The sequence below is a fragment of the Microtus ochrogaster genome, chromosome 1 (genome assembly GCF_000317375.1).
Source record: "Microtus ochrogaster isolate Prairie Vole_2 chromosome 1, MicOch1.0, whole genome shotgun sequence".
NCBI lineage: Eukaryota > Metazoa > Chordata > Mammalia > Rodentia > Cricetidae > Microtus > Microtus ochrogaster.
This window is the reverse complement of record NC_022009.1, coordinates 17,909,260-17,921,781: the sequence shown is the minus strand read 5'-3', so window position 1 is coordinate 17,921,781 and position 12,522 is coordinate 17,909,260. Positions and strand designations below refer to the sequence as shown.

The window sequence follows — 12,522 nt, the reverse complement described above, 5'->3', positions numbered from 1 at the left end:
AAGTTGTGCGCCGCTCCGAGTGGTTCTTTTTTTTCCGCCTTCTTTCCTCGTCTCCCCCTCCCCCTTCTTCCTTTTGAAAGTTTCTTTCCTCCCCCTTTACCCCTCCCTCCCGCTTGACCGCATGGCTGATTCAACCTCAGTGTCAATCAACTTTTTTTCCGCCTCCTCTTCTTCATTTAAATAAGTTTAAAGCTCCTCCCCCCACCCCTCAACTCACCAAATCTTATAAATTGGGCTTTGCGCGCCGCAGCCCGGGAGTCAGAAAGGCGAGGGGCGCCGGGAGCAGGCGTGTGGGACTCCAGACCGGAGAGCCGGAGGCTGCGCCTTCCCCGCACCGGGACCTTCACGACACACCACAGACTATTCCTTGCCCCGTGCGAACGCCCACGATGACCACCACCCTCGTGTCTGCCACCATCTTCGACTTGAGCGAAGTTTTATGCAAGGTAAAGTAGGGCGGAGCTTTTCGAAAGTTTCTCTTGTGTTTGAAAGAAACTCCTAAAGTTCGATTCTGGGGAAACGGCATAGAGCGAGTGACGGGCTTTCACTGTTTGCGTTTCCCTCCACGATGAAGGAATTTGGCCGTGTCCTCCCTACTTAGTTTCAGGTCCCAGGTGGAGTTCCATGTGAGTTTGGGAGCAACGTTCTGGGTGACTGCTCAAGTTTGCGGGGCAAGGGCTGGCCCGGGGGTGCGGAAGAGTGGCTAGGATTGGGACAAACTTTGAAGGATTCATTCCTGCGTGGTGTGCCACGAGAGCTGGGTTCGGTGGGCTCCCGGTGTGCGCTCTGGGTTTCCGTGCCTGCTGGAGGAGTTCGAGTCTCCCCGACATCTTTGCTCCCTGTGGCGTAGGGGGTCTCTAAGAAAAGTGAAGTCTCAGAACGGTATTTGGCTGGGAGAATTTCCCTCTCTGCCTTGGAGAACTTAAGAGGTATTGCGGCAGGAAAAAAAGGGCCGATTTAAGGTTAAGAAGATGTAGGCAAGGCGAGTTTGTAGTGGAGTTTGTGCCCGCCCCAGCTGGGCTAGGCTTCCTCCGCGAGAGCGCTGCTTGATCACGCTGCAAACTTTTGGCTGAAAGTAGCGCTTACCTGTGTTGTGAGGCACTGTGGCTCTTTGATTGAGGAATAGGGGAACAAAATGCTGCCAGAACTCAAGTTCCCGCCAGTTAGGATTTAATAGGGCCTCCTTAAATGGGGGTAGTTTACTAGTCGGTTTTTCGACCAAAAAAAAAAAAAGTTTTAAAACCTGCGTGTTCCAGGAGTGCGGTTGAAATGTACAACTCCATGGATGTTGTTAATTTTTTTCCCACTCTACTCCCAACCCCCCAATTTGAAAGGATGAAGCTGCTAGGCTACTTTTAATTGCTGAACTGTTTTTGCCTTCCTTTAAACACGTCGGGTCATGTTGCTCCCTTCCTAGCTTGCTGCTCCTGTCGGTGCAGCTGCCAAGGCCCCGGGGCTGCAGGGTTGGGGCACAGGGGCGTGCTGGAGCTGAAGAGCAACATCAAAAAACTTTAAATTTTCAGCATTTTTCTCTTCCCGGCGTTTTCCCAAGTTATTCGCCCTGGCGGCTGCCTGAGCTCCTGAGCAACTCCATCCTTCTCGTCCTGGCTGCCCGCTCTTTGATCTATTTCTCTTTCTTTTGCCCCCTCCCCCCGCAGGACTTTTTTTTAAATGAACCTCATTGTTGGGAACCGGCTCTCCACTGGGTTCCTGTAATCCGCTCGGTGGGGTGGTTGCGGTTACAGGGTTACTGATTCCCGATCCCCCGCTGCTGATCCTAAGGGACTAACTTTAGAATTTGCACAATGACACCCACTTGTGTCAGGGGCCTGGAGATAACTTTCAAGTCTCCCACCCCCAACTCTTTCTAAATCTTGGGTAGTTTGAGCAGGTGACTAGGGCTTGTGGCAGCTCTGTCCCTGCTCGAGTCCCCCCTCCCCCCATTGACTGCGAGGTGTGTGTGGAAGGGGCGGGGAGCTAGCGCTTTCTTTCCCATCTGCAGCTTTGGTTCAAGATTAAACACTGGTGCTCTTATCCAGACCGCTCTTGCAGCCAGGAGACCAAGTGCAAAGGCATCTTCCCAGTTAAGGGAGTGGGGGAATGGGGGGGGGGGAGGAGAAATCCCTCTCCGGGGTGCTCCTCCGGAAGCTATGGGCTTGGGGAGCCGTGCATGTCCCTCTCCCATATCCCAGACTAGGCTCTTCCCCAAGAAAGAAAAAAAAAAGCACAGTTTGAAAACCTGTTGCCAAAGGAAGGGTACACTTGTGGAAGAGGAAGTGGAGAGTTTGGGGCCAGATTGTGGGGGAGGGGGCTAGCAGGGACTGATGGGGAGGATTTGGCTCATGTTTTGTCTTCTCCCAGGGGCTTACCTGATTCTGTTGGGGGGGGGAATTAGAGAGGACTGCCTTATGTGAAATACTCTGAGTTGAGGAATGTATAAACAGGACTTGGAGTTTAGAGGGAGAAAAAATAGCTCCAGGGACTTGGGGATATAAAGCAATCTACATATCAGGGGTCAGCATGGAGCAGGATGCGGATACATATATATATATTTTCATACAGGGCAGGATTTTTGTGGTTTCTCACGAGCAGTGCCAAAATAAACCCAGGTGGCTCCTTTTAGAGAGGGACAGAGTGGCTTATCTGATGAAGGGGTGCTGTCCTTTGTGGACACCATGCCCTGGCCTCGTGGGTGTCCTCGGTCACTCACCGGTCCTTTTCCCTCCTCTCCCCTCCAGGGTAACAAGATGCTCAACTACAGCACTCCCAGTGCTGGGGGCTGCCTGCTGGACAGGAAGGCAGTGGGCACCCCTGCTGGCGGGGGCTTCCCTCGGAGGCACTCGGTCACTCTGCCCAGCTCCAAGTTCCATCAGAACCAACTTCTCAGCAGCCTTAAGGGCGAGCCGGCCCCGTCCCTGAGCTCCCGCGACAGCCGCTTTCGAGATCGCTCTTTCTCTGAAGGGGGCGAGCGGCTTCTGCCCTCCCAGAAGCAGCCTGGGAGCGGCCAGGTCAACTCCAGCCGCTACAAGACGGAGCTCTGCCGCCCCTTCGAAGAAAACGGTGCCTGTAAGTACGGGGACAAGTGCCAGTTCGCGCACGGCATCCACGAGCTCCGCAGCCTGACCCGCCACCCCAAGTACAAGACGGAGCTTTGCCGCACCTTCCACACCATCGGCTTTTGCCCGTACGGGCCCCGCTGCCACTTCATTCACAACGCCGAGGAGCGCCGCGCCCTGGCCGGGGGCCGGGACCTCTCCGCTGACCGTCCCCGCCTCCAGCATAGCTTTAGCTTTGCTGGGTTTCCCAGTGCCGCTGCCACCGCCGCTGCCACGGGGCTGCTGGACAGCCCCACGTCTATCACCCCACCCCCCATCCTGAGCGCGGATGACCTCCTGGGCTCACCTACCCTGCCCGATGGCACCAATAACCCCTTCGCCTTTTCCAGCCAGGAGCTGGCGAGCCTCTTTGCTCCTAGCATGGGGCTACCCGGGGGAGGCTCCCCCACCACCTTCCTCTTCCGGCCCATGTCCGAGTCCCCTCACATGTTTGACTCTCCCCCCAGCCCTCAGGATTCTCTCTCGGACCAGGAGGGCTACCTGAGCAGCTCCAGCAGCAGCCACAGTGGCTCAGATTCCCCTACCTTGGACAACTCAAGACGCCTGCCCATTTTCAGCAGACTCTCCATCTCAGATGACTAAGCCAGGGTAGGGAGGGACACCCTGCCTCCTTCACCTCTCCACCCTGCACCCCATCCCAAGCCTTCACCTCCCCACCCCCTAACTTCCCCTCAATCCCTACATTGATACATTTAAGCTCAGCCCCTTCCCCAGAACCTTGGTATGTCGCCCCCACCCCCACCCCCAACATAAGGACAAGTCAATTTGTTGGTAGCTTCTTCTGGCTTGAAATCCCCTCCCTCCATTTCATAGCCCACTTAAACCACGCATAACAGAGTCCCATATTTGTCAGTAGATGCCTTTTTTCGGCTTAAGCCTTAAGTGCCAAATCACAAAAGAAAAGCAGTAACCGTTTACAGAAGCAACTTAGTGCCTTGTTATCTAACTTTGTCACTGTGACTACATTACCTCTTCAACGCCAGGGGGCACCCGTGGGCCTCCCAGAGCCTCTGCCCGTGGGGTTGGGGGGTGACCCGCAACCAGCAGCTCCCCCAGCTGGCGACCCAAGCGCACCTTCCTTTCAGTCTCCCTGCACACCTCCTCTTCCTTGTAGTTACCCGCCTCCCTCAGAGAATTGTTGCTGGACTTGGGGTTTGGGGGAAACCTATTTTGACACTCAAAACCTTTTTCATCCCAGCCCGAACCCCTGTTGACTAATCTTGCCTGGGTTTGTGTAGGTCTTCAGGGAGGAAGGTTGAACCAGTTGGACGAAGGTTTTGACATAAGTGGGACTTTGTGATTTAATTTCTTTTTTTTTTTTTAAGTGGGGAGGAAGGGGAAACTAGATGGACTATGAGAGACTTGATTTTGGTGCTAAAGTTCCCCAATTCATATGTGACATCTTAAAAATGACGACAAAATGAGAAAAGCTGAAGAAAAAAAAAACCAAACTGTAAGGGGTGAGCAGTTAATGGTATTCATTCCACATACGATATCTGTGTAAAACGATTTCCTGTAGAAGTAGCTTTAATGGATTTTGCTCTAGAATACCTTAGGTCTACCTTAGAGCCCTCACGCCATGCTTTTTTCCCTGGGGTTAAACTTCATCTAACTTTCAGAAATTGGAGAGCAAAAATTTTGCTTGTCACTGCACATCAATATAAAAAAGCTTATTTAACTTATCAAAACGTATTTATTGCCAAACTATGCTTTTTTTGTTAATTTTGTTCATATTTATCGGGATGACAAATCCATAGAATATATTCTTTTATGTTAAATTATGATCTTCATATTAATCTTAAAATTTTGTGACGTGTCTTTCCTTTTTTCCACAGTTTTAATATATTATTCTTCAACAACATTTTTGTAACTTTACACTTTTTTTGGTTATTTTATTTTAAAAAAATGAAAAATTAATTTAAAAAAAATGCAAAAAACTGTTGGATTATTTATTTTAGAAATTCTCCCCTTTGTGTTGGACTGCAAATTGAGTTTCTTCTCCTTAGGCCTTTCACAGGTAGGACTGGGAATGTATGTTCAAGCTCTGTGACTACAGAAGGAAGCCACCTTTTATGTATAGCTTCTAAAAGGGAAAACAGAAAAGAGAGAACCCCTTTGACTTCACCTGCCCATCTCAAGACATTCCGCGCTCTCGCAGATTCGAGGTTCTGGATTCCAGGCTGGAGTTTTCCAATGCTAACATAAACAACTGGCGCACACACATAAAGATGAATGTAATTATTATTCCTCTTGCTGGTCACTACCGTCGCTTCCTATTTCTCTTTCTTTGTGTGAATTTATTTAAAAGAAAAAAAACTTTTTGTAACGACTATTTGCAGTTTAAAAAAATCAATAAACCCCGTTTTTTCAAGAAATCATTGTCTAGAGTCTCTTCCCTTGTGTGTCTGACCCTCACTGGAGGGCAGCGCAGTGGTTGGTCTTTCATCCTCAAAAGCTAAGGCCCAGAGCTCTGGGTGTGGGTGCTGGAAGTTCACTCAACCTGGGTGGGGTGGAGATTTTTGTTTTGTATTTTTTTGTTTGTTTGCAAAGAAGCCTGCAGTGAGTAAGTCCAGGGTAACCTTGCTCACCTGTGTGGCCTTGGCTACTTTGGGAGCTGTGATCCAGGTACATCCAGTTTTCTCACGTGGTCTTTGGGGGGTGGTGGTGGTCAAGGAACTACTGCTGAAGGGGGTGTAACCCATGCCACACTGGCAGGCCTGAAATGGGTGCTCTTGTAGGTGTTAACCAAGGTCCTAACTTCTCACACTCCCTGAAGGGGTGTGAGGAAGTGTAAGGACGGGAAAGGGCAGTCTGCACCTGGACTTGACTAGAAGGAAGTAAAGGGAAGATGGGGTTCACGTACACTAAGGAAGTCAGCAGTTCTCACCAGGTCTCCTTGATTAGAAGTTCATCCATGCCGGTTGTAGGGGTGCACATGGGATTTGCTGAACACTGAGGCAGGAGGATCATGAAATCTAGCCGGGATCAGGTAGCTACTGGAAAGAGATGCTTAACTTGTGAGAAAGGAGTTGGGTCTCTGTAAAGATCAGACCTGGGAGAACTGAGTCTTGGGTGGGCAGAGATGACATTTGAGTCACTGGCTCCTCGCAGTTTTGAGGGTTGAGCGGCCTCCACCTTCACTCCACTGGCCTCCTCCATGTGTAGATCTGCCGCAGACACTGTCCAATACTGAATGAACTACCAGTAACTGGACATTTCCCCTTCCCAGAAGGTGTTACTCAATGTCAGGGTTGTGCAGTAGAAATACCAGGACTGTTTCCTTTCCTAGGGCAGTGGCTGATTGTACAAGGACAAAGGCCTTGAGCCTGGCATCTGAATGAACCCAGGCCTCTTATTTCTCAAGAGAGGCATTGAGGGTGTGTGTGTGTGTGTGTGTAAAAGCATGCATTTGGGTGGGTGGTGATCTTCCATTTTGACTGAAAGTAAAGACATTCAGTCATTCACTTTGAGTTTTCTCTGTAGACAAAGCCTATGGTGACTATCTAATTCTTCCTTTCAGGATGTAACAAGTTGGCTTCAGAGGGGCGGGGGGGTCTCACAACCACCCTGAATGTCCTTCTTTGAGTCAGCCTCTGGAGTTAGATAACAAAGAAAAGCAATAAATCCAGGAGGTCCTGGAAGGGTGGGAAGGCAAAGGGAGGCTCCATGTCACTTAGGGAAACTGGCTGTTTGTAGACCCTAACCCCATATTCCACCTAAGAGTCTCCCTGAGGAACTCAGGGCTTTAGTTTGCCCGGGCTACTAGCCTGACTTCCTACTATCTAGAGCCTGAAACTACTTAGGAAAGGAAGAAAGAGCTTCAGCCCCATTTCCCCAGCATAATAGGAAGGGCCTTGGTAGTGGCCCTAAGCACTAGGCTACCAGGACATCCAGGAAATGTGGTTTCATAGCTGACCAGGGTTAAGAACCCTGCAGTGGGGGCTGAAGATGGACCAGAAGACTAGCTCCTGCTTTGCCTGGGCACCGGGCTTTCTTTTCCAGCCTTGCCTAGGACCCTGACTATCTTTGTGTGACTTCTACAAGATTCCCTTTGTTGGGCAAGGTCTCAGGGCTGCCCTGCTGGCCTTCCTTTGGAGCAACTCAAAGCAATGAGCCACGTGGGCCACTGACCTTTCCTGGTCGTGGTGTCTCATCATCAGGAGGAAGGTAGGGCCCACTGGGCCTCAGGGATCCGGGTTGCTCAGAGTTTTGCCAATAATTGGGTCACACAGCCCTTGCACTTCAGGGGATAGGCTTGTGTATGTGGCATGGCAAGAAGAACGAGCCATAGCACCAAGAAGGAGAGGGACTGCCTTTGTCTTTGTTTGCTTTTGATGTTGTTTTTTCAAGACAGGGTTTCTCTGTGCAGCCTTAGCTGTCCTAGAACTCACTCTGTAGACCAGGTTGGCTTTGACCATAGATCTGCCTGCCTGTGCCTCTAGAAGGCTGGGGTTAAAGGTGTGCACCACCACCACCCAGCTATAATTATTTCATTTCTTTTGAATGTTCAGTCCTCTTTCAAGAGAATACTGCCAACCATTAAAGTAATAAGTAATAGGAAGGGTAACTTTTTTTTTTTTTTTTTTTCTTTTGAATGTTCAGTCCTCTTTCAAGAGAATACTGCCAACCATTAAAGTAATAAGTAATAGGAAGGGTAACTTTTTTTTTTTTTTTTTTTAAAGATAGGCTCTCTCTACATATCCCTGGCTACCCTGGAACTCACTGTGTAGACCAGGCTGGCCCTGCCTGCCTGCCTCTCAAATGCTAGGATTAATGTATACGTCACCACACCTGGCCTTTGTTTCTTTTTAAAAAGGTGCATGAGTGCCGCAGCGTGGACATGGATGTCAGAGGACAATCCATGGGAGCTGGTTCTTTCCTTCCCATGGGTCCCTTCTGCTTGAATCCGGTTCAGCAGGCTTGACCACAAAGGTAAAGGGTTCAGCCCCTTTACCCGCTGAACCATCTTAGCAGGCAGGACGACCTGTCTCAAGGGGTTGTCGTGAAGACTGAGGGAACACTGGGTAGCAGCAGCTTCTACGGATACCACGTGGTGTTTAAGACCTCTGTGTACTACCTAATGATGTACTGGAGGAAGTTCCCCAGCATCCCAGTTTCCTCTCTGTTGCTGCAGTAAGATACCCTGACAAAAAGGCAATTTAGGGAGAAGAGGTTTATTTAAGCTTACGGTTCTGGGTTATAATCCATTGCAATGGGGAAGTCAAGACAGCAAGTCCTTAAAATTCTGGTCCTGCCAGTCAAGAGCAGAGAGAAATGAGTGCATACGTGCTGGTGTTCAGCTAGCTTTCCTTCTCTTACACTATCCAGATCCCAAACCAGGGAACTGTGCCTCCCATTCTCAGCCTGGGTCTTCTGGTGTCCGTTAAAGCAATCTGGACAATCCCTCATCGGGGTGCCCACAGGCCAAGCAATCCAGACAAGCCCCCTTTTCCTAGGTTGTATCAAATTGACAGTTAAGCTGACCAGCACACATGGCATCCCCACTTTACATGGATGAAGTGAGCCACAAGGGAGCTCGTCAGTTTGTCATACAGTGAGAGGAAGTCGCTGGACCTGAACCCAGGCCCTTTGACGACATCATGGCATTTTACCAACTGTTCTTTGGAGTGTCATAGGCTGGCACACTGAAGCCACTGGGGACAATTCCTGGCACACAGTAACTACAGATCTCCCAGGGTCAGGTTTCTGTCTCCCTTGCCCTTGGTGGTGATCGGCAGAAGCAAGAGGCACCAGCTGGATTGGATGACTCGGCACACACCTTCCCCCAGGATCATGAGCTCATGGTCCATGAAGCTCCGGATTGGCATGTTTGGAGGAGGGGACTGGGAGGAGGGAGCAGGCCATCCCCTTGGACTTTTCCCTTTCTGTCTGCTGTGAGGTGGCTGCTGTTAATGATCAACAGACCAAAGGGTGCCCTGGGTGCCTCAGGGAGTTGGCTCTGAGCCCTTCTTCCCCCGGGGTCTCCCACCCCTGCACGTAGCCAAGCATTTAATCATGTCTGGCTGGTCTGACTGGAATGCTACCTGAGTTCAGGGGGTGAAGTGGCAGGGAGGTCAGCAGGGCTCCTGCCGCCCTGTGGCTCCCTTTGTGGACGGTCCTGCCAAGGCCTGCAGGTTTAGAGAACTGGGAACAGGCCAAATACCTTGGCTTGTTCTTGAAGTCAGGGCAGCTCTGGGAGCTCCACTCTTCGATGGCCAATGCTTGGGTTACCCAGCAACCTGGCTTTAGGGCCTACAATGCTCTTTGCAGGGGTTCCAAGTGGGCACATCTGAGCGCCTATCTGAGAAGTTATGCTCTGGGGAGCCAGAGCAAAGGGTAGCCTGTGAATGGCTGCTGGTCAGGGGACGAGGGCATCTCTTCCTTGTGGAGGTTGTTTGGACTTGTTGTGAAATGTTGGCAAAGCCTTGGTCTCAAGGTACAGGGTTGTGAATGACGGCCATACCCGTGCTATCAGCTTCTAGAGCAACAAAGGTAAATATTGGCAATTGCCAAACCCAGGGCCGTTTTCTCTCCACCTGGAGCTGGGTCTTTTCCTGACTCCCAGTCATACTTCAGGAGGCAAGAGCATGACCGCAGCAGGAAGGTTTCCGTGCTCCTGTCCCCAGAACTGTAAAGGGGAGAGGATCATCTTCAGGAGTCAAAGGGACCTGGCTTCAATTCAGCCTCACGGTCAGCCTGTGACTTTAAGCTGCAAGGTTAGAAAGCAACTTAGGGCTCAGTTTGCTGCATTTGCAAAACAGGACGATCACAATGATAATGATATTAAGCAGACCTGCTTCAGTGGACCCCCCAAACTGTATAATCCTACAGTGAGACCCCATGTAGGTGTATAAAAGGGCGAATGGTAACGCACACACAGACAAATCACACAAAGTTGAGGAAGGAAATCAGACACAACTGAGCACACGTCAGGGCTAAGGATATAGCTCAGTTGCTACAGTGCTTGCCTAGCATGCATGAAGCCCTGGGTTTGAGTCCCAGCCCTACAGAAACCAGGCAGACATGGTGGGACGCACTTGTAATTTCTTCCTTGGATATGGAACAAGTTGGAGGTCAGCATGGGCTGCAAGAGACCCCCATGGTAAAAAGGGGAAAAAAGTGCATACAGCAGGAGTTCATTTCTATGAAGTTCAAAACTGTCCTATGATGATACAGTGAAATGATACAGTGTGGTCTGCCTATGTGAGTTCTTTATTGTATTTACATTTTACTTCAGAACAAAAAAGAGGCTGGAGCAATGGCTCTGAGGTGAAGAACACTTGTCGCTCTTGCAGAGGACCTGGGTTTGATGCCCAGAACCATCATGGTGGCTCACAACCATCTGTAACCTCAGTTCTGGGGGATCCAATAGATACAGACATGGTGCATACATGCATGTAGGCAAAACTTTCCCACACATAAAGTCAAATAAGTCTTAAAAAAAAGCTATACTTCAGAACAAAAACACTGCAAGTTTGGTGTGAGCGTTAAATGGTATATACAAAGAAATAAACAAATTCAGTCCCCAACTATAGAAAACTAATACATTGTGGCTATTTTTGTAACAGAAAAAACCACAAAATATAGGTAACTCTGTGGTTCCCTTCCATTGGAGGAAGGAATGGGTTCAGAATTGGAGAATGACCTGGCTTTGGAGGGGGTCTGAATCCCTCCTGCCCCTCAGGTGTTGCTTTTATATGGGAGCAAGTGAGCTGATTAATTAGTAAATGCAATCATGCATAGATAAGATGAATTTTTGCTACTTGGTATCTCTCATGATTCATAGGGGCAAAAGGAGGCCAAGCTAGGGATGGAGAGGAGAGCTTTCGTTCTTGGGTGAGCCAGGATTAAGGAGCTACTGTCCTAGGGGGTCATCCATATGGGCTTCTTGCCTGCAGGGCTTGACCAGTCTTTTCCTAGGGCAGGTGAGGCTGGGGGGCTTTAGGAATCCACCTGGCTTAGGTGGGACTTGGACCTGTCTCCCCTGGCCCTCAGGTTTAAAGGTACATGGAATTTCACTCTCCTCTCCCCACCAGTTGCCTTCTGAGATTATTAAATCCCATCACCAATTCTATCCTCTGCAGCTGGATCCTGAGATGGATATCTAGCAGCTGGATCCTCAGACGGATACCTAGCTTAGGGGCTAGACCAGCTACTGCAAGGCTCAGGGATGGGCTCTTACGGGCTGACCCCTTCTGTGTAGGGTGTCACAAGACTCAACCTCAGTGCTTAGGAAGGGTTCAGGACCTGGGGACAGACTGCAAAGAACAGAAGGTATCCCTGCCTGGGGTTGTGCTAGCAAGTGGCTCCTTAAATCCTGTACCTTGGCCATTCCACTTATTTTTCTCCACAGTGCCAGGCAGTCCTGGATTTGTGACCCTGCTGATGGCCTTGGGCAAGTGACTTCCTCTCTCTGAGACAGGAAGCATGTTCACCTTGGCCACCGGACAGGACTGTAGTGAAGGGCACGTAGGATGTGGGAAGGCACTCTGGGAAGGAAAAGGTCCTGCATGGAGGGGAATGTGGAGTTCATGCAGTCCTTAGGACAGTGTCTTCCTGCAGGGGTGCCTGAGTTCAGAACCTGGCTCATCCACTGGGCTTCTACACCGAACTCACAGGTGGTACATGTACTCTGGGTGATTCTTTAGAATTTACATATTTAAAGTAACAGCAGCTAGCACCGTGGAGACATCCTATGGAGTTCCAGCACCTGCTTGGCCTTTCCTCATGTGATTATGTTTGATAGCATCTTTGAATACTGTTATCATTTGCCCCATTTACAAGGAGATCACTATTCCCAACTACACACGTGTATGCCGCCAGCCTGTCAACACCCAGGCTCTCAGTCCCCACATGGTAGAGGAGACAGATGTCAAATGGCAGCACCCTTCCCTAGGGACCCACAGTGATGGAGTCTCCTCTCTCGATGCATCCTCTCCTGATCCCTCCATCCCATCTCATTACTCGCTGTAGCTCAGGAGGCTGTGTCGTGAGCAGACCAGTAGGGCTGGCCTTGATTTCAGCTTCTTTGGCCAAAGGGGACACTGAGGTGTGATGTGGCGATGGCTGTTGTATCAGGAGCGGTGGTTCACAGAAAGCTAAACTGTAAATGTTAACTCCATTTGTGAAATAACCAGGCCAGCTTGAAGATAATCAATTATATTTTTACTTATTATAAGGGGAAACTCACGCCACAAGAATGGGAAGTCCTAGCTCCGCTGTGTCCCCCGGGAATCACTCAGAGCGCAAGCACCTGGTCCGTCCCAGTTTTTCTTCCTGGGCTCCGGGTAGCCACGCCTTAATTAGGTTCCACTTCTTAGAGGTGATTGGTTGACAAAGCTTCTCCATCACTAAACCTATGTCTCAGCTGAGCTATGCGTGGCTGGCCGTGTGTGTGTGTGTGTGT

At 50.0% G+C, this 12,522-nt stretch overlaps 1 protein-coding gene across 1 annotated transcript; it reads left to right on the top strand.

Moving 5' to 3' along the window:
* The first annotated feature begins 250 nt into the window (after window positions 1-250).
* Window positions 251-4,551, top strand: Zfp36l1 (ZFP36 ring finger protein like 1). The gene is made up of 2 exons (XM_005343266.3): window positions 251-446; window positions 2,739-4,551. Exons 1-2 carry the CDS (start codon window positions 390-392, stop codon window positions 3,696-3,698), a joined length of 1,017 nt encoding a protein of 338 aa, XP_005343323.1. The 5' UTR covers window positions 251-389; the 3' UTR covers window positions 3,699-4,551.
* Window positions 4,552-12,522: the final 7,971 nt, after the last annotated feature.

Coding starts and splice junctions, on each gene's coding strand:
- Zfp36l1 (XM_005343266.3), top strand. CDS start 390: ATGACCACCACCCTCGTGTCTGCCACCATCTTCGACTTGAGCGAAGTT. Junction 447..2,738: donor TGAGCGAAGTTTTATGCAAG/GTAAAGTAGGGC, acceptor TCTCCCCTCCAG/GGTAACAAGATGCTCAACTA.